At 37.7% G+C, this 26,182-nt stretch overlaps 1 protein-coding gene across 3 annotated transcripts in view; it reads right to left on the bottom strand.

Moving 5' to 3' along the window:
• DMD (dystrophin) overlaps positions 1-26,182 on the bottom strand; it is a 2,041,544-nt gene that overhangs the window by 1,654,760 nt on the left and 360,602 nt on the right. For all 3 annotated transcript variants that reach the window (XM_087871305.1, XM_087871306.1, XM_087871307.1), the window contains exon 2: positions 3,175-3,236. In XM_087871305.1, the coding sequence (XP_087727431.1) occupies positions 3,175-3,236 (62 nt within the window). The remainder of the gene's footprint in view (positions 1-3,174; positions 3,237-26,182) is intronic.

Genomic DNA, 26,182 nt, shown 5'->3' with positions numbered 1-26,182 from the left:
TCAAACAATTGACAATCCCGGTAAAGGGGGGAATACAAGAACAAAGAGAGAACGGACCCCTGCAACAATTGAAAAAAGGTAATTACATGTCAAGGATACTGGAATTAGGTCAAAGCCTCATTAATCAATCTGATTCTGCCTTGGGTCAAAACTGCTGGTTGTGTTTGTCTGCTAGTCCTTCATCTTATCATGCTGTCCCAGTTGAGCAAGATCTCTGGGAAAGGACAAAAGCTACCCTAGTCCTTAAAAAGGATATTAGAAACAAAGCAGCAACATCAAAGTTGCAAGGAGATTTTTATGATGCATTCAAAAGACTGGGAATAAGCCGCCTTCCAATAGCCGGCCCTATAGCCACTGGTGTAGAAATCATAGGAACACCCTCTCTGTGCATAAAGAGACATCAAACATCTGGTATTCCTGTAGGGTCCCTGACAGAAGAACAATGTCCATCAGAAATATACTTTGGCCCTAGAATGAATCTTATGGATGTAAAATTAACCAGAGGTATTTCTCCTTCTGCCCACCACTTATTTCAACAAAAGGTCACTTTCTCAATACCACCAAATATGACCATTAAAAAGGGAAGGTGGGGAGGATGGAATATATCTTTAGAAAAATGTCCGAGGCCATTTCAGCCAACACGATTTCCATTCTGGTTCACCTTAAAGTCCAAATCAGGTTTATGTGCTCTCTTTCCCCCTGGAAATGTAACCTCCCATTATCTTCTTGAAGGCCCAACTCTCAGAGATAAGCAGAAGGACCCTTCACTAGAAGTCCCATTACAGCTGCTGACTGGTGGCAGGGACTTTGGGGGCCTGGATTAATGAAAAGAACCACTGAGCTCATGCCTTTTCCATAAATATAGGTGTATGTCTAGGGGAAAATGGAGTTTTCTTCTTGTGTGGAAAGGATGCGTATTTGTGTTTACCAACAAACTGGACAGGGACATGCACATTAGTACACCTTTTTCCTAAAACAGGTGTTGTCAGTGGAGAACATACTATCCCTGTTCCTCTCATGGGACACGTTCAGAAACGGGTGCCAGTCCTATTCCCACTATTAGTAATCATGGGAATAGGAACTGCAGTTGGAACAGGTATAGGTGGAATGACACACTCCATAATACAGTTTTGGCAATTGTCAGAAGAGCTTCAAGAGAGCCTGAACCAAATTGCTGGGACTTTGGTAAAAGTCCAAGACCAGATAGATTCTTTGGCAGCAGTGGTCCTACAAAATCGATGTGCCATAGACCTCCTAACAGCAGAGAAAGATGGTTTGTGTGTATTCCTGAAAGAAGACTGTTGTTTCTATATGAATAAATCAGGCATGGTCAGGGAAGTTGCCAAGGATTTACAGGACAGGGCTTCCAAGGTAAGTCAGAGGTTACAGACAACTGACATGTGGTTTTCTTGGTTGCCTGGATCCGGCTGGATTAAACAAATGTTATTCTTGTTGATATGTGCTGTGGCAGGCCTAGCCTTTATTCCTTGTGCAATCCCTGTGCTCAAACAGTTATCTATAAGAGCCGTGAAAGAGATACAGACTGAGAAGGAGTTAGTTTTGATGGAGCACCTCCTTGATCATCAGGTCAGCTCCAATTCCTTTGATGAAAATAAAGACTCTGATGCAGACACATATGTAGAAATTGAACCTGGGAAAGAATGAAGAGAGTACCTCCAAGGATTAAGGGAGTGAAGATCAAGAAATACCTATCCCTTGCCTGGATTAGTCATATTTTGCTAGATATTATATGTTTGCTTTGTTTATTAAGAAGAAATAGAATGTTATCTACTAGAGAATTGAACATGTAGGGAGTAGTGGAAGTTTCTGTATTGAAAAACTTCCAAAGGGGGGAATAATGTGAATGGTGTAGGAATAGTACAGTCAGCTATATGAACACTGAAGGACCCTCTTTATTCACATTTTATTACTATGCTTGTTTCTAATACTGGGGAAGGAGGTTTGTTCTCAGAATCAGAGAGGACAATATCCATATCTGAGAAGTAACCTGAAAGACTGTTCCTTAAAAGAACTAGCTTGTAATCAGACCCAACATTCCCAAAAAACACTTTCAATTAAAACACACCATTTTATACTGATTTTACCAGAACCATTTCCGAAACCATAGCAGTGAGTCACCCCAGACTCAGTCCTGCAAACAAGATTAATTTATAGACAATTTCTTATATCTATAATTTATTATATAAATTAAATGTTTGTTTTCTTCTAAGCATTTTCTTAATCATTTGACGCATGGCCTTTCAATATTCCTAAGCACAGAAATATTTTCTCTGAAAAATATTAATTAATAAAATTAATAAACATATTATAATTGACCTATGGATTTTAACGCTTAAAAATTTCTGGAAAAGCTACATTTCCACTATTTCCAAAGTGAATACATATAGACTCTCTACTGAGCTACAAAAACTCAATTTTTTTAAAAAAAAACCTAATCTGATTCATAAATAGTATCCCTAATGAATACGTAGTATTGCATTGGCCCCCAAAAAATGTTATATTATAAAAGAAATGATCATTTGGAAAATGTGGACTTATTCAGAAACTTTTCACGTATTACACTTTTGTTACTTTGTATTCATTTGGTTTTGCATTCATTTTTTACAAAATTATTCAAGAGAGGAAACTAACCAGCAAAGCTAACACAAACTAAAGCTATACAGGTTGTCCTCAACTTATGACCACAATTGAGCCCAAAATTTATGTTGCTAAGTGAGAAATTTGTTAAGTGAGCTTTGCCTCATTTTACAACCTTTTGTGTCACATTTGTTAAGTGAATCTCTGCAGTTCTTAAATTAGTAGCAAGGTTGTTAAATGAATCTGGTTTTCCCATTGACTTTGCTTGTCAAAAGTTTGCAAAAGGGAATCATATGATCCCAAGAAACTGCAAACATCATAAATGTGAGTCACTTGTCAAGCATCTGAATGTAAATCACATGCCCATGGGGATGCTGCAATAGTCATAAGAGTGAAAAATGGGTATAAGTCACTGTTGTAACTTTGAACTGTCATTAAATGAACTGTTGTAAGTCGAGGACTATCTGTACTGATTGAAAGCATTCTGGTTAATGTTCTCCTTAAATAATAACTATACAATATGATTTCTTCTTGAGTTACATTTTATTTTTAATGTAAAATAAATATTTTTCTTACCTTAGAAAACTGTGCATTTATCCATTTTGTGAATGTTTTCTTTTGAACATCTTCTCTTTCATCTATAAAAGAAAGCACAGTTGTTCATTCAAAATAGTTACTAAAGAATTCATTTCATTCACACTATTTGGTGGTTGTTCAATGTTATTACTAGCACAAGCTTCACAGGTGCACTATATTTCTAGGAATTTTTAAAAACGTTTTAAAAAATAGTATCAAATAATAATTCTCTAATTAAACCAAAAGGGCTACAATCTCAAAATGCTTAATACCTCAAAATCAGATCAGATTAGTTCTTACTTGGACTATCAAATCCATCCATACGTTCATTAATTCAACTATTGGAAGGAGGGAATAGAAATACTTTGATGCCTACTGTCACAAAACTATGTGTCAGATCCCTAAAAGTGATACTGCCATTCAATTGGAAGAAGGGGGAGACTTGGATTCGATTTACTAGCATTGCCTGTGTCAACAGATATTTTACAACCTATATCCTGGTGCCAAAGAGTCCTGAGATCCTCTTTATAGGGAGGAATGTTTATGATAGCCATGTGGATTGTTTCACTTTAAAGGATAACAGTGTGAATGCATGTTTGTTCGGATTCTCAGGGAAACTAGTAAAGAAAAACATCTTCACATTTGTGTATTGGCTAAAATCTGCATTCTGACTCAAAGGGAGGGGTTTCTACTGTTTTAATCCTACTTGTCTTGCCTAAGGGTATTCAGATCTTGCTTTAACTGGGTTGTTATCACTTCTGCTTAATAAAATGTTCCTTTTGAACAACCACATTTCAAGAGTTTTTAGTTGCTTAAGTTGGAAGAAGAGGCAATCATTACACTATGGTATATATGGATGATCATAAAGTGCAAATGGATAAATGCTCTAACTCATAAATATTACATTTATTAATTTAATTAAATGCAGATTGTCTGAGCAGGCATGATTTTCAAATGAAAATGTGGAATTGGTCAGTTTGGGAAAGCATCTGGAAAAAAGATTATTATTATTTGTGACATGTGGTGCAGAAGTGGGATGTTATTGGTTTCTTATGAGACTTTTTTAAACTTCACAGTCCAATTTAAATCTATGTCAGATTATGAATATTCATAGACTGGAATAGATCAGCCAATGGGGACTTTTTGGATAGACATGGTAACAAGTCAGCCAATGGGGACTGTTTGGAAACTGAAACATAGTATTTGTTTGTATGGGGCCATAAGAGACAGTTTGGAGTCTGGGCATGGCTTAGACTTGCTGAACTGTATATAAGAGTTGGTTTGACCTCTGTAATGCGAGCCTCTGTTCAATATATTAGCCTCTGTATCTCTCTACTCTGGAATGACTTGCTTCTATGAATATTGCTTCTGGGTTCTTGATATTGTATGCTGAATTCTGCTGTATGGTATTGTATATGAAGAAGTTTCTTATGTAATTTGAATCCTACTGAAGTTCATTTAATTGTGTCTGATTGTGTGTGCTGCAACAAATGCTGACAATCTATAGATTTCTATAGATAATATTATCTATATATTATCTATATATTATCTATAGATAATATTATTATTTCAACAATTCATCTGACCAAGGTTTTAATTTTAACTACCTAAATTCAACACAATATTTTAAAATATTGTAAGGTTTTCTAAATTGAACATTATATCAAAAAAATACCTTTCTAGCTCACCTTCCCCCCATCCCAACAAAGAAAGAAGAAATAGTTGAAAATCAATAAACATGAATATAACCATTCTGAGAAAAAGTATTTGACTTGGCCATGTGTTCATTGACTGTTCTAAACTATGATGATGCTGAACAAAGGGATCTTTACTCTAAATTATGGTTGTTGCAATACCCCTGGAGTCATGTGATTTCAGATGTTTGGCAGTCTACCCATAATTTGAAGGGATTACCCCGGTGTGGAAATAGTGGCTAAATAGCAATGGGGGGAGATGGCGGATGGAAAGAGAAAGTGGGAATGACAAGCACACCATAGAAGAACCCGTCCAAAGAATTAAAAGTGATTGATAAATGCAAATGTAAATTTGGAACTTGGATTGAATTTGGATTGGATTACAAACTGATTGATTGTATATAAAGGTGAAAGAAGAACTGGAAAACTGGCCTTTTCTCTTTTTTGACTTGGTAAAAACGGATGTGGATTACAAATAAAATGGTGATTTTTTTAACTAGCTGAGTGGAATGGTGGATTATAGAGAGATATCTGTAGGAGAAAGAGGAGCATAACATGGAATTGTTTGTTTTAAGAAAACCTTTAAAGAAGCAAGGGGGGAAAAATAAAACCTTGAACTTTTAAAACGATAACTGGCGAGAACTAAAGACGATATGTTTTGCATACAAGAGGATAGACTTTGATGATTAAAAAAGAAGGACCTTAATGTGACTTAAAACTGGAATAATATCAACCCGGAAAGAATAAATTGGAGCAGGAACTTAACAAACTGATAAAGACGATATGTTTAGAAATAAAGGAAATTATTATTAATTTGCATGGAAAATCGAAATTTGAGGATGTAAAGACTGAGCTAGAAGGCACTGAAGATGAAAAGGAAATGACTAATGAGAAACAAGAAAGAGAGATGGATAATGAAGAAGACAAAGACAAAGAGGTTGACTATGGAAAATTAAACAATTGTAATATTAAGTATGGACAAAAAGAAAAGAAACAAAGAAGCAAAAGAGGGTGGAATAAGAAAAATATGAAAAATTTAAATGATTACACTGGGATTTACAGTGGAAATATAAGAAAGAGGGAAAAGAGATGGAGAATAATAGGAAATAAAGGACAAAATAAAATATTTTATGATTTTAAAATACAAAATAAATATACTGGGATTAACAATAAAAAGTCACAAAAAAGGAAAGAGAAAGGAGAAACAATGGGACATATAGGGCAGAATAGGAGAGTGCAGAATTCTAAAATACAAAAGAAAGGAAGAAGAAGGAAAAAGAAAAGGAAAAGAAGGAAAAGACGGTGGAGGAGAAAAAAATATTAAAAATATAAATGATTACACTGGGATTTACTGTGGAAATATAAGAAAGAGGGAAAAGGGATGGAAAACAATGGGAAATAAAGGGCAAAGATTTCATGATTTTAAAACACAAAATAAGTACATTGGGATTAACAATGAAAAGATAGGAAGGAAAGGAAAAGTAAAAACAATGGGAAATATAGGGCAGAAAAGGAGAAAGACAGAAAGAAATGAAAATATATTCAGAACTGTAAAATTTAATAAATGAGTTTGTGGTAAAGTAACAAATAAAGTGGTAAATAAAGTAATAAATAAAGTAAAAGCGAGTCCAGCTAGATGATCACTGAAGGGCCCTCTTTATTCTTAATATTGTAGAAGAGAAAATGCTTGCAATTGTATCCAGCACGTAGGCAAACACATTCCTTTCAAGTAGGATTTGTACACCAAGGCCCTCAGTTGTCACAGATAAAGACAGTCTGGTGATTTACACTTTGAAGGTCAGAGTAACGGAGATGTCCATATTATTGTTTCAACAAGAAGATAATTTGAATCTATGCTTCAGTAACTTCTAAGAAGAATTATAACTGTTTTGCAAACATAGTAACAAACTCAGTAATTAAGGTATGTCATTTTGTGTAACAAATGTCTTGTGATAATAAGAAATTGCTGACTTCACAGAATCCTTTGTTTGAAACTGTATAAATGCTTTGAGCTGAAAATCATAGAGCGGTCAGACTTCTTTGGTAGTGATACCAAGTCTGATCCTTTATTGCAATAAATAAATAAACTGATTCTGTCTGTCCTAAAGGGATGTTTCTTTAATTCCTTATTCCACAACAATTTTGGCACCCGGCAGATGGGACTTTGAGGAGCAGAGATTTTTTTCTTCCTAGGCGAACTGCCCCAGCGAGAGCGACTTTTTCACACCGAAGATTCGACAGCCGGCACAAGACTCCTTTGAAGTCTACAGAATCCTTCGTTGAGAGACGGCTGTATGCTCGCTGGCGAAGCAGCTTAAGCCAAGGACCCACAAGAGAGCAGACAAGACCCAGTAACTCCGTGGACAGCCGAGGAAACGACGCCTGCCAGGCAAGTAATCATTTAAACGGAGGAATAGAAAGGTCCTGTTCATTTTGGAACAGATGAGGAGATTGATCACTCTCCTGAGAGGGGAAAAAGGCTTTTTTCAACCCTCTAGATTTTAGGCTGTGTGGGTGGTTAATCCGGTGCAGTTCCTGCAGGTGGCTGTGAAATTCCAGGGCCTCAGGTCATCAGAAGTGTGTTAGGATGGGTGGGGGGGGGCTAATGGCGTCCTACGGACTCCATTACAATGCATGCTAGCCCACTTTCAATCCGCTTTTACTGAATCATATGGAGGTCCTCCGTGCAATCCAGACAAATTAAAACATTTTTGTACTAATGAATGGACAGCCTTAGGCGTGAGATGGCCAACAGGGGACTCACTAGACTCCATAATAATTTCAAAGGTACACAGGATCGTTACCCAGGAAGGGCGATGGGAACAATTCCCATACATAGATCAATGGCAGATCATTCAGATGGCAAACCCCAAATGGCTTAGGAAGTGTCAGTTGGAATGTGTGCGTGTGTGTATGACAGAACAGAATAAAAACACCAAACAAGGGGTTAAAACTAAGATTTTTAGTCAGGAAGAGGAGGAAGAGATAAATCGCCCCCCTCCCTATGCCCCCCTTCCTACAGCCCCAAGGCAAAACCTTTATCCAGCACTGCCCGCAACACCGAGAAACATTCCACCTCGGAAACCTAATTTACAAGTCAAAAGAGAAGTTAAGAGTGACGGAGAACAGCAGGAGGAAGAAAAACCTGTTAGTTCCCGGACTAGATCTCAGACAAGCCTTAAGAAGACAGAAACTCTGGCCCCTTTACGGGAGGTGTTAGACCATGCAGAAGACCCACAGGGCCAGCCCATCATTAGGTCATTAATGCAGTACCAGCCCTTCACAACAACGGATCTCCTTAACTGGAAACAGCAGTACGGTCCGTTTAGCAAAAAACCCCTTGAGGTCGTGGATCTCTTCAACACCATTATGCAGACTCACCGACCCACGTGGGGAGATATCCAATTGCTGTTAAATACATTGCTTTCTATGGAAGATAGAGAGAAATTCAAAATTGCTAAAGAAAAAGTACTAACCCGCATGTTTCCTGATGCGAACTAGGCAGCAGATAAGATCGCTGCAGCAGCGGAAATAGACCCCGCTTGGAATGCAAATCACGTTCCACATCAAACACTGCTAAATAACTACCGCCTCTTATGTGTAGAAAGTTTGAGAGAGGCTGCAAAGGGTCCTGTTAATTATGCGAAGACTGCTACAATTCTCCAAGAGAAAGCAGAGAGCCCGGAAGGATTTTTAACTCGTTTGGTTGAATCTTATAAAGTTCACACAGGCATAAATATAGAAGACCCGGCAAACAGATTCATGTTAAATGAAAGATTTATAAGCCAGAACGCTCCTGACATTAGACGTAAACTTCAAAAACTAGAGGGCGCTCTTGGCAAGAATACATCTGAATTGTTAGAGGTTGCTAAAAAAGTTTACTTGAACAGAGAGAGAGAGAGGAAGAGAAAAAGCAAGTTGCTAAGGACAGGAAGCAGACGGAGATGTTGGCTTTGGACTTGGTGGGGTCGTTTTAGGACCAAATCAATGTGCATTTTGTAAGGAAGCTGGTCATTGGAAGAGAGAATGTCCCCGTAGAAGAATGGAAACCAGAGAAGTATCCTACAGGCGTGGATCTCAGATGGTGAGAGGAAGTCATAGAGGAGGTTTTAACGGAAGATATGTGAGAGAGAATATGAGAGGAGTTTTCAGAGGAAGAAGAGGAAATGATAGGCAATTTATTCCACCCAGCCAGTCAACCCAGCATCCAGAAGTTATCGGCTTAGCTGAAATGGACTGGGACGATTGAAGCTGCCTCAGCACCGTGGCTTCACCCCCCCCCGGAGCCCTTGATGGATTTATGGGTGGGAGAACGTCACGTACGCATGCTGGTTGATACCGGAGCCAGTCGATCAGTCATTAACACACAAGTGGCTCCTTTGTCAGCTAAGAAGATTAGAGTCCAAGGCGTTTCTGGCAATGCAGTTACACACAGTCTCCTGAAACCAGTTAAATGCAAAGTTGGAAACGGCTTAGTAGAGCATCAATTTTTGTACATGCCTAATTGCCCAGTTCCACCGCTAGGGAGAGATTTGCTTTCTAAACTACAAGCCACTATTTCTTTCAATGATAATGGACAGTACTTAACAGTAACACACCGAGTGGAAGAAATGTGGCGATTAATGCTAATGCAAGACACACTCATTGAAAGCAATTGGGAGAAATTCAATGTTCCTACCTTGTGGGCAGAAGATAATCCCCCTGGGCTTGCTATATTTGCATCTCCAGTTGAAGTCAAGCTGAAACCAGGATGCCAGCCTATTAGAGTGCCCCAGTATTACATTCCACAGGACGCGGCTACAGCCATCCAGGTCTTAATTGACAAATTCCTAGCTGCAGGCATATTAAGAGAAACTAAATCCCCATGGAATACTGCCATATTACCCATAAAAAAACCAGATGGTGGCTGGAGGCCTGCACAAGATCTTAGGCCTGTGAATTTTAGGACCGTAACGCTTCATGCAATTATGTCTAATCCATATATTTTGCTTGGGACTATATCTCATTCAGCAGCGTGGTTTTCAGTCATAGACTTGAAGGATGCTTTTTTCACAATTCCCTTACATCCTGATAGCCAAGACCTGTTCGCTTTTGAGTGAAAAGACCCTACCTCACGTCGCCATTGTCAATATACATGGACACGGTTGCCTCAAGGTTTTAAAAATTCTCCAACTCTTTTTGGTCAAGCTCTTGCTTTGGACTTACAACACTTTCACCCAGTTCAGGAAGGTGATTGTCTCCTTCAATATGTAGATGATGTCTTAGTGACAGGAACCACACAGGAGAATTGTTTCAAAAATACTCAAATGCTTCTAGAATTACTGAGAGACTGTGGTTACAGGGCATCCAGAAAGAAAGCACAATTAGTTAAAAAGGAAGTTACATATTTGGGATATAATTTGTCTCAAGGCCAAAGAAACTTAGGCTTACCTAGAAAACAGGCAATTTTACAGCTGCCCCCACCTAAAACTCGAAAGGAACTGAGAGGCATTTTGGGAGTTATGGGCTTTTGCCGTTTATGGGTCCCTAATTTTGCTCTCCTGGCTAAGCCTTTGTATTCCTCAACGCGTGGCGCTGAAAAGGATCCTTTTGAATGGGGCAAAGAGCAAGCGAATTCCTTTGAACAATTAAAGACACTTCTCACATCCTGCCCTGCTCTCGGATTGCCAGATCTCACTAAGCCCTTCCGTCTCTATGTAGACGTCCGTCATAATGTGGCTTTAGGGGTGTTGACACAACAGCAAGGATCCTGGCAATGGCCTGTAGCTTACTTATCTAAACAACTTGACGCCCCAGCCCAGGGATGGCCACACTGTCTTAAAATGCTGGCTGCTGTCTCAGAACTTGTGAAAGATACAAACAAACTGACTTTTACTTCAGACGTAGCAGTTTATACATCACATGCTTTGCAAACTATTTTAGAAAATAAGGGACATTTGTGGTTGAGTAACCAACGGCTGCATACATACCAAGCACCCTTGCTAGAAAATCCTCAAATTACTCTTCATCAATGCGCAAACATCAACCCGGCTACCCTCATGCCTATCCCAGATGCATCTCTCTCACTGCATGACTGTTTATATGTTTTAGATCATCAATATTCCTGCAGACCAGACTTAACTGACACCCCTCTTTTACATGCCCAGCTTACTTGGTTTACTGACGGATCCAGCTTTGTAGAACAAGGAATTAGATATGCGGGGTATGCAATAGTTAGTGAAGAGGGAGTCATTGAAAGTCCGTCCCTTCCCATAGGCACAAGTGCACAGGCAGCAGAATTATGGGCCCTTATCCGAGCACTGGAATTAGCCTCAGGCAAAACTCTTAACGTCTACACTGACAGTAAATATGCCTTTTTGACTATTCAAGCACATGCTGCTATTTATAAAGAAAGGGGCTTCATTGGTTCTTCAGGCAAATTAGTACAACATGCCTCTTTAATCAAAAGGTTGATTCAAGCTGCACAGTTTCTCAAGTCTTTAGCTGTCATCCATTGCCCAGGTCATCAGAAAACAGACACCCTCATTGCACAAGGCAATCGATTTGCTGATAAAGAAGCTAAACTTGCAGCACACCAGCCATTAGACAAAACGGATTATCATCTCTATTTGGCACAAGAAATTGAATCATACATTGAGAAATCCCATCCAACCTATACACCTGTGGAAAGGGAGAAAGCCGTAGGGGATCTCAAAGCCATTCTTGTGAGGGGATGGTACACACTTCCAGACAATCGCCCAGTGGTACCAGTTTCCCTCGCTTGGCCCCTAGTAATGGAAGCACATCAAACATCACACATCGGCAAAACAGCTTTGGCCCAGCAGTTACAGGCTGCTTTTTACATCCCTAATTTGCAGAGCCTGGTGGCCAAGGTCACTTCTCAGTGTTCCACTTGTGCTCAAGTAAATGCCAGACAAGGACCACGTTTACCTGAAGGACAACAGCCCATCTCTTACTTGCCAATGGACTATTTAGTAGTAGATTTCACTGATATGCCTAGATACCATGGTTATAAAGCTTTGCTCACTTTTATTGATACGTATTCTGGTTGGCTGGAAGCCTTCCCTACTCGAAACAAGTTAGCTATACAGGCTGCACGCTTTCTTTTAAAGGAAATAATTCCAAGATTTGGCTGCCCATCTCACATCAGTTCTGATAATGGCCCTGAATTTGTACAACGTATAAATCGCCACTTAACTGAAGCAGCAGGTGTAAAATGGAGATATCATTGTTCTTTTAGACCTCAATCGGCTACAAAACTTGAGAGGGCTCATCGCTCATTGAAAGCAATCATTACCAAGCTGTGTCTAGAAACACATTTGCCATGGCCTCAAGTTTTTCCTATGGCCGTGTACATTTTTAGAACTACCCCACGAACCAAATACCAGTTGTCTCCTTTTGAACTTTTATATGGAAGACCCCCGGCTTTGTTCAAACACCATTTTCAAGGTTGGCCTGACTTAGCTCAGAAAGGGGGAGTGGAAGCCAAAAGATTACTTTTGCAGTTACAACAACATAACAATCATGTTAATCAATTAAGGCATTATATGCAGGAGTGCAGACCACCCCCTATTACAACAGCAGGTCATGATTACAAGCCAGGTGATAGAGTGTGGGTGAAACATTGGAAAGATGAACCTTTAAAGCCTAGATGGAAAGGGCCGTATACTGTTGTGATGTGTTCACCTCTTGCAGTTAAGACGCTAGAAGGCAAATCCTGGATCCATTGGACAAGACTGAAACCAGCAAACCAGAATGATCCAGTGACGTACCAGGTGACACAAATGGAGAAACCCCTTGTGCTGAGATTTAAGAAGAAAACACCCTGCTGAGTTCTACTGGTAACGAACTCTCTACGCACGGTGGTGATCATCAGCTTTGCTGGACCACACTGGAAGCTGGTCCCCTGCGCACAGCGGAAGATTCATCTGGAGGAAACTACCTTCACATTGCACATATACATTTTATTAGCTGTAATATAACACTTTCTTACACATACTAATGTTAGTAGAAGTTTGGGAGTGGGTTTTGTGGGTACTTGTTTTTCTAATCTTACTAGTAGTTTTGTTTCACACATATAAGGAGCATTTTTGTGGTAGGCCTAGGATTTTTCTTGCTACTGCTATATCCCAACCCACATGCACCACTAACCCTCTCCCTGACGTTGTGAGCTTCACACCACAGTGATTATGTTTTGCTTATGGCTTTGGACACTATTAGCTCTTGCATTCTCAAGTGACCGTATAAGGAACATTGCTTCCCTAGATGGCCACACTTTGGGTCAAGTTCGCTCCCGCCATAGACGCGTTGTCTATGCATGGGGTCGTTACTTTAGACCTAAGTCAACTCCACCACCTAAGGTTCCCATCTTGACATTCCCAGCTGAGGGGGGAGTAGATAAGGAAAATGGGCCTCTGCAACAATTGCATAGAGGAGACTATATATCACGGATTCTGGAATTAAGTCAAGATCTTGTTAATCAGTATAACCCCACCCTAGGTCAAAAATGCTGGTTATGTCTATCTGCTGACCCTACATCTTATCATGCTATTCCTATAAAATCACAACGCTGGGTCAGAACAAAGGCTACAATTCTCCTTGAAAGGGATAGTAGAGATAAAGTACCCGTCTCACCAATACAAGGAGATTTTTATGAAGCATTCAAACGATTGGGAAAAAGTCGTCTTCCTATCACAGGCCCAATTGCTACAGGTGTAGACCTCATAGGAACACCTTCTTTGAGTGTAAAGACACATCAGAAACTTGGTAGGCCTGTAGGATCCCTGACAGACGAACAATGTCAGTCAATAATATATTTTGGCCCTAAAATAAATTTGGTGGACATAAAATTAACAAAGGGAATTTTTCCCTCTGCTTACCGCAAATATCAACAAAAGGTTACTTTCACAGCTCCACCAGAACTGAACTTTAGGAAGGAAAAGTGGGGTGGAGGGAATCTGTCCTTTGAAAGCTGTCCAAGACCATTTCAACCTCCAAGATTTCCCCTTTGGTTCAACTTAAAGTCCAAATCAGGTTTGTGTATCCTTTTTCCACCTGGAAATACTACCTCTCGATATGTTTTTGAAGGACCAATTCTCAGAGATAAGCAGAAGGACCCTTCACTAGAAGTCCCATTACAACCTTTAGCAGGGATGTTTGTAGCAGGGACTTTAGGTGTTTGGACTAATGAAAACAACCGTAAAATCCATGCCTTCTCCATGAACATTGGAATATGCGTGGAAGAAAGAGGAGTGTTTTTTCTGTGTGGAACAAATGCATATTTGTGTATACCAACAAACTGGACTGGAGCTTGTACACTGGCCCACCTTTTTCCTAAAGTAGGTGTTGTCAGTGCAGAGCATTCTATCCCTGTTCCCCTTTTGGGACATGTCCAGAAGAGGGTCCCTATACTCATCCCATTATTAGTGCTTATAGGCATGGGTACAGCTGTTGGGACAGGAGTAGCAGGACTCACGCACTCAGTAATCCAATTTAGGCAAATATCAGAGGAGCTCCAAGGGAGTTTGAATCGAATTGCTGGCACTTTGATCGAAGTCCAAAATCAGATAGATTCCTTGGCTGCAGTGGTGTTACAAAACCGACATGCCTTAGACCTCCTGACAGCAGAAAAAGGAGGAACATGTATATTTTTAGGTGAAGATTGTTGTTTCTACATGAATAAATCAGGTGTGGTCAGAGAAGGTACTCAGGAATTGCAGGATAGGGCTTCCAAGATAAGTCAGAGGTTACAAACTTCTGACATGTGGTTTTCTTGGGTGCCTGGATCCAGATGGATTAAACAAATGATATTTTTGTTCATATGTGCCATCGCTGGCTTAGCATTCATCCCATGTGTAATACCACTCCTCAGACAATTATCCATAAGAGCAGTACAGGAGATTCAAGTTGAGAGGGAACTAGCGTTGACAGAACATTTTCTTTTTTTTCTTTTTTTTTTTTATTGAAAAAGTTTTCAAATACAAATTCCCCCCCCTTTTTCCCCTCTCCCTCCCCCTCCCTAACCCCCCCTCCCCACCCATCCCCCCCTGTGACTTCTTCATAACAAAAAAAAAAACCTAATTCATAACAGATTACTTACTCCCTCCTCTAGATATTGACCTTTACTTACTAAAAATATTATTAATATTATAACATCCTCCTTTATCTATACATTTCAGAAAAGAGAAAAGAAAGGGGAAAAAAAAGACATTATACTATGACATTATAGAATAACTTCTCCACTTTAAAACTATACGATAAGTCCTACTTTAACATTTAATCTTCTATATATATTACTATAACATTTCAAAGCGGCCTTCCCCATAAAATCTAGTTTAACATTTATTCCACTCTATCCATTTCCTCCACTCCCCTAAATATATCACTTAAAAATCCCTTTTCTTAGACTAATCAATCTACTAACTAGCTTATTCACCCACTATCATACAAAATTACCATACACAACATTTCTTAATATCTTTGATTCACTGCCCACACTACTTAAAAATATATGTCTATATTTTCCATTATATCTAAATAAAAAAAAAGAAAAGACAATGACTTTAAATTTATAATCCATATAGTATCTTCTTTGAGGTCTTTCCACTGGATTGGTAGAACCAACATCCATAATCGGGTAACATAGCTTGCTGGTGCAACAGTTTATTCAGGATCTTCAATCATATCTGCCCCCATCAGTAGTAAATATCTTCTTATATGTATAAAAGTAAAAACAACCACCCGAGTGACATTATAATTATATTCCATATAATAATAATTGTGGGTTTCATCAGGATTATTAATTCCCATCATCGTAGTGGGTAACAACCCGATCTTCTGCATGCCCCAGCATCATTCTCTTGCCTTATGATTCAAGATAATATAATATGTTTATCAACACAAAAAGAAATTCCAAAATGGATAATTCAAATCCATCAGTTTAAGGCTCATTTCACGTCCCCAGATTACGGCCATGCAGAGATCTGCCACAATCCTCAGGATGATATTAACCAATACGTCGCCTCTTCTGTGTTTACACATAATCATTCATATTTTAAAGTCACTGGCTTCACTGTTGCCTAATTTAAAAATTTCTATTTTTATGCCACCTATTTCTCTTTTTCTTTTCTTTTTGTGGGTTTGGTTTCCATCCTGGTTTCCTTTCTACAATTTGTGTATCATCTGGTCGGTTTTTATTCTGCTTTGTAGATTGGTCTTGTTGGTTTTGTTTTTGTATCTCATGTTTCTTTTTTATCCCTTGTATATCCCCTAATTGGTTTCCATGCTTATCCTTGCCTTGATAAGTCATCACATTAAAATTAGTTGCCACTTCTCTCAAATTTGTAGATAGTCCAGCTGGGGTATCCAATAAATCCAAAGGCAATTCATCTGGTACAGTCTCTATAATTCGATATTTTATCTTTATTTCCGGCTCCTTCTGCTTATCCTGTATTATACCTGAAGATGTTAAGTTCATTTTCAACCTATTTTGATAAAATTCTTCCGCTCTTTCAACAGTATTTAGCTGATATCTTTCTCCTTGGTATCTAAATATAATACCAACTGGGGCGTCCCACCTGAATGAGATATTTCTCTTTTTTAACTCATTCACCAGAAAACCAAATTTCTTCCTTTCCATCAATATCTTAGGTGGGAGTTCCTTGTAAATCCAAATCTTTCTTCCATACAATTGCAAATTAGAATTGAAGGAATTTTGCACAATATTATTCCTAATTTCCTTATCTGTAAAATAAATCACCACGTCTCTAGGCAATTGCCTTTGCTTGGCAATCCAGGAGTTGATTCGATAAACTCTGTCAATCCTACAAAACACTTCGTCAGGTTGAACCTTTAGAATCCCAGCTATAAATTCAGAAGATATTTTCCTTAAATCATCTCTATTATTTTCCTGCAAACCTCTTAATCTTATCACATATTCTGTGAAATTATATTGTACCATTAAAATCTCTTTTTCAATCTTCTGTTGCAGATTTTCTGCATTACCATACTTTTGATCAACATCCATTTTAGGTTTTTCTTCTAAGCTATTATCCTGAGTGTTTGTCAAATCATTTTCAATTTTTTGAATTCTATTGTCCAATTTATCTTGAATTTCTTCCATTTTAGACTCTAGTACATTAGTATTTGTGTCCAACTGTATCATAAATTCTGTAAAACCATTAGCCACTTTTGAGAATTTTTTCTCCAAAGAATCAAACTTAAATTTCACCAATTCTTTAATTTCTTTAATTTCCTGCTTAAATTTTTCAAGTTGCTGATTCACAATCTCCTCCCTTCTTTCAATCTCCTCTATAAAAAATTCTATTATATTAAAATCAGGTTTCTGAGACTGAAGAGTTAAGACTTGTTCCTTTAGGTTATTGGTGGGGGAATCCCCCCCCTTCTTGTTTATCTGACTTTATGAGTCTCAGTGCCATGTTTCCGCCCAGGCAGGCTTTGTTAAAAAAAAGCAAGAAAGACTTCTTTCCAATCAACAACAATATCAGATCTCCAAGGGAAAAAAAAGAGAAAAAGACACAGGAGCGAAGTTTTGTCTACAAATGTAGCCAGTGGTATTTATTCCGCTACATTGTAGTAATAGAAAACGGAAGGACTTTCCCTTTCAGCCTCTCCTCCAGCCGACGCCATTTTAAAAGGCTTTTTTTCCTCTTTCTTTTCCTCCTCTCTCTTAAGTAATTTTTTAAAAAATCAGTAAAATACTTGCGGTTCAGTATTACAGGTCCAGCTCACATTTTCTTTGAGTAGTCTGTTAAATTTGCAGGCTTGCTTTTGACGCCTGGCTCTGCATTAGCAGAGGTCTCCCAAAGCCCGGAGCAGCGGCTGGGGATACGGGGCATCTCATCCGCTCCGTCCCAAAAGTAAAGGAAAAACTTTTGGGACTCTGCAGAGAGTTCTACCCACCCCTGCCGGCTCTATCTCCGTTTCCTCATGGAAACGGAGGTTTTTCGAGCCGCCATTCCGTTGTGAAGGCGGCTCTGACAGGCGATGGAAGCTGACGATCCCAAAGGAACATCTGGCAGCGACCGATGCAGGAAAATTCTTTAAATGTTCTTTAAGAACATTTTCTTAATCAACTTGGTCCCTACCCTGTGGAAGAACCTCCACATTCTAAGGCAGATCCATATGTGGAAATGGAACCGGTGGAAGGATGGAAAGAATCTTCCTAAGACCTAGGAGAGTGGAAACAATCATATATAATCTTTTATGTGCCTTTATTTCTTATATTTTGTTAGGATTTTTATATTATAGAGTTGTTTATTGGAACTTTTTATACTCAGTAGTTACACTTATAAGTAGGTTGTGGAAGTTTATGCATAGACAAACTTCCAGAGGGGGGAGTAATGTGGTAAAGTAACAAATAAAGTGGTAAATAAAGTAATAAATAAAGTAAAAGCGAGTCCAGCTAGATGATCACTGAAGGGCCCTCTTTGTTCTTAATATTGTAGAAGAGAAAATGCTTGCAATTGTATCCAGCACGTAGGCAAACACATTCCTTTCAAGTAGGATTTGTACACCAAGGCCCTCAGTTGTCACAGATAAAGACAGTCTGGTGATTTACACTTTGAAGGTCAGAGTAACGGAGATGTCCATATTATTGTTTCAACAAGAAGATAATTTGAATCTATGCTTCAGTAACTTCTAAGAAGAATTATAACTGTTTTGCAAATATAGTAACAAACTCAGTAATTAAGGTATGTCATTTTGTGTAACAAATGTCTTGTGATAATAAGAAATTGCTGACTTCACAGAATCTTTTGTTTAAAACTGTATAAATGCTTTGAGCTGAAAATCATAGAGCGGTCAGACTTCTTTGGTAGCGATACCAAGTCTGATCCTTTATTGCAATAAATAAATAAACTGATTCTGTCTGTCCTAAAGGGATGTTTCTTTAATTCCTTATTCCACAACAAGTTTAATGTTAGAAAAAAAAAGATAAAAGCGATACTAATTAAGTGAATTTAAAATAAGGGGAGTATAGAGTTGTATGAAATAAAGGGAATAAGACTTATACTCTATATTTTAAGTTTTAAATATGCTCTACTGAAAACTGGAGAAACTGCAATAAATGTCATATGCTTAATAATATTGGAGGTCTATAGAATGATAGGTTTTAATAATATGAATAAACTGGTTGGGGGAAATGCAATAATTGGAATATTTCAAACTGAATCTGTATCTGAAATATAATCAAACATAATCTGAAACATAATCAAAAAGAGAAAAGAAGGCAAATTAAGAATATTTTAAGAACCAATTGGTTTGGGTAAAATGAGAAATGATTAAGATGCACTTTATAAATATATATTTGAATAAGTGGAAATATATTGTTAAGATATTTTGAGAAATATATTCAATAATTGAAATTGAATGTAAAACTGAATGAAATTGAAATTGAAATGATAAAAATGATTTAAAGGTTATACTTGCAAGAAGTAAACAGAAAAATACATCGGTAAAAGTAAAAAAGTAAAAAAGATTGTTTGAGTAAAGATTTGAAGGAAAAAAGGGAACAAGATGAAATATACTGTTAATAATTAAAAGGACAAGGGATCGGGGCTGCCTGGACTCCACAGTGGAAAATATTAAATTGAAAATGAATACAGCAATAAAGAGAGATGAAAGAGGAGAAGAGAGCTGGAAGGGAGGAAGAAGGAGAGTGAGGGACCGAAGAGTAGGGAGGGAGGAAGGGAAGGGAAATTAGAGTAGGAGAGAAGGTAAGACAGGGGAGAAGAGAGGAGAAGAAGGAGAAGGGAAGGGGAAGTAGAGAAGAGAAGAAGAGGATGGGGAAAGAAAGTAGGAAGGGATAGGGAAGAGGGAGAGGGTAGGTTTGAGGAGAAAGATTGCTGTACAATAAAAAAGATGAAATGGAAGAAAGGCAACACCGAACAAATAAATATAAATATATTAAGATAAAGAATGAACTGTTTAAGAATAAAAGAGAATAAATATGAATAATACAGTAAAGTTAGAATTTAGGGACAAATGAAGATGACGTTGATGTATGCAAGTATAGAAATATCGAGATATGTTTAAAAAAAGGGGGGGAGACGATTTTGGCAAAAATTGTAATTGAGTAAAATGTATTTGAATTTGATTAATTGTGTAAGATAAGAAACAGCCAACACTGTTCAAAAAAAGAATAAGATGTGGGTGAATGTGAGAGAGGAGAAAAAAATCAATAAAACTTGTTTATAAAAAAAAAGATATTCTGAAATTAAATTAAAAAGTACTTTGAAATATTGTACTTGGATCCCAGACATAGTGGACTGGTAAGAAAGATATCTGTCCATCCATCAATCCATACCTCTGTTCAAATTGAACCTAAATACCTTCAATTCTAATCCATATTGATGCTTGGATTAAGCTTTTTTTTAATTTTAATACAAACAATGAGAGACAGAGAGAGGGATGAAGGAGAAGCTTACCATCTGCCCTAATCATGTAACCATGACAACTTACTTCCTACTAAGCATGGAATGTGTTTTATTTTCTTTTTAATATATCTCTGTCTAAAGCATCTTTATCTTATCAGAAAGCATCTTTATCTTATCAGAAAGAGCCTGGATAGCTCAGCAGACTAATGCATTGTAATTAACATCCAGCTGTCTGCAATTACTGTAAGTTCGAATCTCACCAGGCTCAAGGTTGACTCAGCTTTCCATCCTTTCTAAGACAGGTAAATTGAGGACCCAGTTTGTGGGGGCAATAAACTGACTTTGTATAAATATACAAAAGTATGAAGGCTATTGCTTAACGCATTGTAAGGCGCCCTGAGTCTCTGGAGAAGGGCGGCATATAAATCAAATTAAAAATAAAATAAATAAATAAATAAAATTTGAATTCTCTGGCCCTCTTAAATCTACTAAACCTTGCAAACAACGGTTCATTTTTTCCAATCTGAAAAAGGGGAAAATAAAACTGATTGTCATAATCACCTTAATCTTCATCGTACTAATAATAAATATTTGATTAGCTATTAGGCCATATCAAAATATAAAATAAAAATAGTAATAAGATCATAGTGTAATAATATAAAAGATATCAATAAGATAAATGCAGATATTTCTGACCCCTAAAATTTACCCCAATCAGATTCACATATTCATTTCTCAACTGTACTGTTTTGTTCAGATAAAGGACCACATTATATATAATTTGCTGCACATGAAATATATTATTTTAATATAATCTCAATATTATACCTCCATGTAATATTACTTAATAGATACATATTAACTAGAGGCACTGGGAGTCAGACTTATAAATTTAATAAATAATTATTATGTCACATAGTCAGCCAGATGTTTAGACTGGATTTGGCATTTTTATCCACCTATTCAGTCCTTTTCAAGGACCTGGGATAGGCAAATGTTGTTTGATTCTGTTAATAGTAATTGCTGCAGGATGTAAGTACTTCCAAGTACAACTGACTTTTGCAATTGATTCATGGTAATTTTGTTAATGCCAAAGGTGTTTAAGTAGTACTCTAGACATTTGGGGTTTGCTACTGAAGCAAAACATTGAAGCCCAATGATGCCCAGAATCACAGAGTCAGGATCATTCACAACAATGAAAATGATTGTTTTCTCAAAGCAAGGTTTTGTTTTACTCTTTTTATTATTGTTTCATAGCCATAGTGTTTATTGTTATGAGCCACTCCGAGTTGCTTAAGATAGGCAGCCATATAAATGTTTTACATATATAAATAAAACATAATCTTTTTACACTGAAAGACAAAAGACAACAGAGTACAAGCAAGTATGGTTTGTAAGACAGAAAAGTATCAAGTATATTGAATGGTGTTGGTATACAGTTTATTTAGTTGTTTTTTACTCCTTATGTTATGCTCTTACTTTCCTTTGCTTTCTTTTTCTTATCTTTTGCATGTTTCATATGATGTTGCTCACCATGAACAAGAACATAATGGATATGTATGTAATTGATATATACAGTATTTTTCAGAGTATAAAACACACTTTTTCCCTCAAAAAAGAGGGTGAAAATCTGGGTGCATCTTATACTCCGAATGTAGCCCCACCCAGCTTCTCAAACAGAGGTTTCAGAGGCTGAAAAAAGCATCAGAAAAGAAGCTTCAGAAAAGAAGCCCCCAAACAGAGCTTCAGAGGCTTTTTTTTTCTGACGCTCTGTTTCTGAGGCTTTCAGAGACAGAAAAAAAAGCAAAAAAAAAAAAAAAAGCAAGGCACAGAGCTCACAATCAAGGAACCTGTTGCTAAAATTCACCTCTGGGAACAGTTGATTGGGGGTATTCCAGGAGGCCGATCCACCTGCCAATCAGTTTTTTTCTTATTTTCCTCCCCAAAAACTAAGATGCGTCTTATACTTCAGTGCGTCTTATACTACAAAAAATACGGTACTTTCAGATTAGGAAGGATCTTGTTCACTAATATAGATTTTCATAAGGGTAAGCAAGGTTTTTTTTCCCTAATGACAAGTAATTTTTTGGACTTTTTAGATTTAGCAAAGATTCTAAACATTCTGAGAGAAGACTACAAGAGAAATATCTTCCACAAGATAAGAGGAAATTAGACATTAGACTCACCAGGGACTTGGAGAAACAAAGTTAAAAGCTACATATATTTCAGGAATGAGAACCAAAACAAGGCTATCAGCTTCTGAGCTAATGGGAAAGTTAGCACAAAATTTACTCAGCAGATTTCAACACTTTCTTGCTTTAAGTCTTATGAATAGATGAATAGTTGTTTACATTTTCTACATTTCTGCTTTCTTAGTTTTATAAATTTCGGAGTTATGGTCTCTCTGTAATGTAATGAAGCGGGCTCTGATGGATGACCACTGGATAACTTTCTATTCACTCTATTCTAAAAAGCAATGCATCCGGTTGGAAAAAGTACAAACTCAGCCAAAATCCTTTTGGTTCCTCTAGGAGGCCTCTAAGTTGTCAGAAGAAAGGAACATTCTAATGACATACAGCTTAAAGGTTGGTTAGGTCAAGGGGATCCACATGAGTTAAAAGTTGTCCATCCTCAAAAGATGATTTTAATCTATGCTTCGGTAATCTACAAAAAGAATTATGACTGTTTTGCAAAGAAACTCTGTAATGTCAACTAAAATTGATAAATGTATATGACCATATGAACTGCTGACTTCAAAGAATCCTTTGTCTAGAAGGGTATAAAACCAGTGTACCTAATTCCTGTCTTTGTTCAACGCTTCATGTACAGAGCCTTGAACCTATTGCGCAATATATATAAAATCTGTCTCTGATTAATCTAAAAGTTGTGTTTGTCTTATTAAATCCACAACATTTATGGCACCCTGCAGATGGGACTACAAGGCAGAGAACTTTTGTTCTACAGACAGCCTGCCTCAGTGGGAATCGACGCCTCCCCAAGGAAAATCCACTGGCCGGCCATTAGGACTCCTTTGAAGTCCACGGAGATTCAGTGAGGAGGTGCCGTAAACCCACTGACAAAGACAGGCTAGTCAAGAATCCTTGAAGGTTAATCAGACAACAGAGACTCAACAAAAATACATAAGAAAAAAAAAAGAAAGAAAGAAAGAGGAAAAGAAAACAGGTAAGTATAAATCAGAGAGTTAAAGTCTCTCTGTTTAGAGGTACCTACCCATTAAAAGGGTGGAAGAGTGGGATTTGATCAATCTCCTGGGAGACCAGTTGGCGTGCTGAAGTCTCTGGAATTAAGTATTTAAGTATTGAAATTAAGTACTAAGTATTGTGTGTAATCTTATGTATGGTTAAGAGAAGAACTAATTGCAGTGTTATAAATTTTCTGATAAACTGACATTCTTAAACAGCCAGAGTTTACTGTTCTTCCCTCCCGGGGTTTAGCAGGCAGTTAAAAAGGTGAAGCCTGTCTAAATGGGAAAACAGATATGATTTGATCAATTTGGTGTGATTTCTGTTAAATATATATGTATATATATAATGATAGTGTGTAAATTTGAATGGAATTGCATTGATTGTGATATGTGTGGCTGCCAGCAAAGTGAGATGATTTGTGCTTGAGGCTGTGAGAGATATTTGAGATTATTGTAATGGTTGGTTTGCATGAAGTGGGATTTTTTGTATGTGAAATTGGTTTAAAGAAGTCTGATTGCAGTACAAATATGAAAAGCCTGTGTGTTGATAAAGTGAGAAATTAGAGAAATACTAATGTTAGTATAGTAATAATACTGTGTTGCTTTGTTGTAAGAATGCTGAATGGAAGAGAGAAGCAAGGCTTCCTTGCGTGCTATACAACATTTTTTCCCTCTTCCCCCCCTCTTTTCCTTTGTAAGAGAGAAACAGTTCCTTTTAACTTTTTTTCCTTTCTCTCACCCCCTCCTTTTTTTCCCTGGGAGATGAGAGGCACGAAAGAAGGGGGGGCTACGGTTTAACCATTTTTTTCTCTCAGAGGACCAGCCAGAGAAAGAAGGGGGAAGTGGGTGATCGGCTAATGCTGTTGCTGCTAGGTCTCTTTAATTTGCATATGAAAACTTTTCTGCTCTGAATACAATTTTGATTTTATTTTTTCTGGAAATTTTTGGAGGTTTAAAAACGCTTCATTAAATCTGTACTCAGAATCCTGTTGTTTTGCCAGGCTGGGTTAGCAACATAATTTTAAATCGGATGTTTTAAATTTCTGGGATTTTAAATTGAGCCGAATCCATTTAATATTTTTAATTATTTTAAATTGGTGTTTGCCTTGTTTTTTTTTAAACAAAATAGGCTGTACACCGCCTTGAGTCCTTTGGGAGAAGGGTGGTTCGTTTGTATGTTTGTTTGTTGTTTATTTGTTTGTTTGCTAGTAGCACAAGTTTCTGCCCTTTTTGGGAATTGTCACAGAGATGAGTTGGAAATTGCGATGTGTGGTGGGAGAGATTCAGTGGCATTTTTGTCTAAAATGTTGGATTCTGCCTCGAGACTATGCTTGTTTTTGTTCACTTCAATTTGCGGGGAGATTAGATAATTGGTGCTGAGGAGCTCATTTGTTTATAGAGGGATATACGGTAGTTGAAGGAAGAGAGGAAGTTTTAAGGGAAGTCAGAAAGTTGCCTTTAAGTTTGTCTACACAGACTTGTGCTGGCTTGGAAATCAGGATGGCAGTGGTAGGAGGAATTGAATGTTAAAATAAGAAGGAGTTAGAGAAAGTAGAATTGATGGACAGGAGAAGGTATGTGATTTGTTTTTGGAAAGTTATGGAAGTAGGCAGATTGAAATGTGGAAGTGCTAAGAAGTAGGAGAGAAGTGGTGATCTGGGCAGGGAAGACAGCGTTAAAAATTGCCCGATCCAAAGAAAAGAAGTGGTGTTTTTCGTTGACAGAGATCAGATTAAGTGAACAAAGCATTTGAATACACTTAATCAGTGAAGGGAGTGTTGGAAGATTTGAGAAGCTCAATATTAAAAGCACAAGAAAATTCCCCTGAAGAAAATAGGCAGAAACTCAGGCAGAGTTCAGCCCCCACCTTTACCAATGGGCCATTAAGAAACTGAGACGCCACCTTCTTTCCACAACAAAAGGAAGAATAAAAGATGTGTTTGTTTCTTGCTTGCCTTACTAGGAACAATAAAACTGATTCCAGGAGTTTTGAATTCAGGACGGGGAAAGCTCTGCCTTTCAGCAATCTTTAAAGGGAAAGACTTCCCCCCCCCCACAGGAGAAAAATAAAAAAAATAAAAATCACTCCTGATAGAAAGGAGGGGTAGCGTCTCCGCCTCCATCTATAAACAAGCAAGAATTAAGACAATTCTATGCAAAATTAATTGAATCTGGACCTTGGAGTTTGAAATGGGAGGGACATGAAAGAGGAAGCCTTGAAAATTTGAAACAGGCTTTAACCAGGGCTCCTGTATTGGGTTTGCCAAATTTGGAAAAGCCATTCGGTCTCTTTGTAGACACACACACACACGCGCACAAATTGAATTGCACGAGGGGTGTTGGCTCAGAAAGTAGGAAATTGACCTTTGGGGAGGCCTCATTGTAAACACCCCACATCAAGTCAGAACTATCCTTCAGTGGTGGTTATCTGATTCAAAATTCTAAACAAAAATAAAACAATTTTAATGCAACACAGATTTGATTTTACCTGCAGATTTCAATTTGAATCAAGCACAGTTCTTAACCAACACCAGATCAATGGATCACCTTGGATGAGAACATTATGGTGTTGAAATAATTGGCTTACATACAAAAACAAGACCTGATTTGGAGGGACACCCCCTGGAGACAAATTGCCTCGAAATTGGTCTGCTCAAACCTTTGAATTGCATTCATTAAATTAAGCTCTATGGACAGGGAGCCTGGATAGCTCA

The sequence above is a fragment of the Pantherophis guttatus genome, chromosome 5 (assembly GCF_059756535.1).
Source record: "Pantherophis guttatus breed Tessera chromosome 5, ASM5975653v1, whole genome shotgun sequence".
NCBI lineage: Eukaryota > Metazoa > Chordata > Lepidosauria > Squamata > Colubridae > Pantherophis > Pantherophis guttatus.
This window is presented reverse-complemented; position numbering and strand designations above follow the sequence as displayed.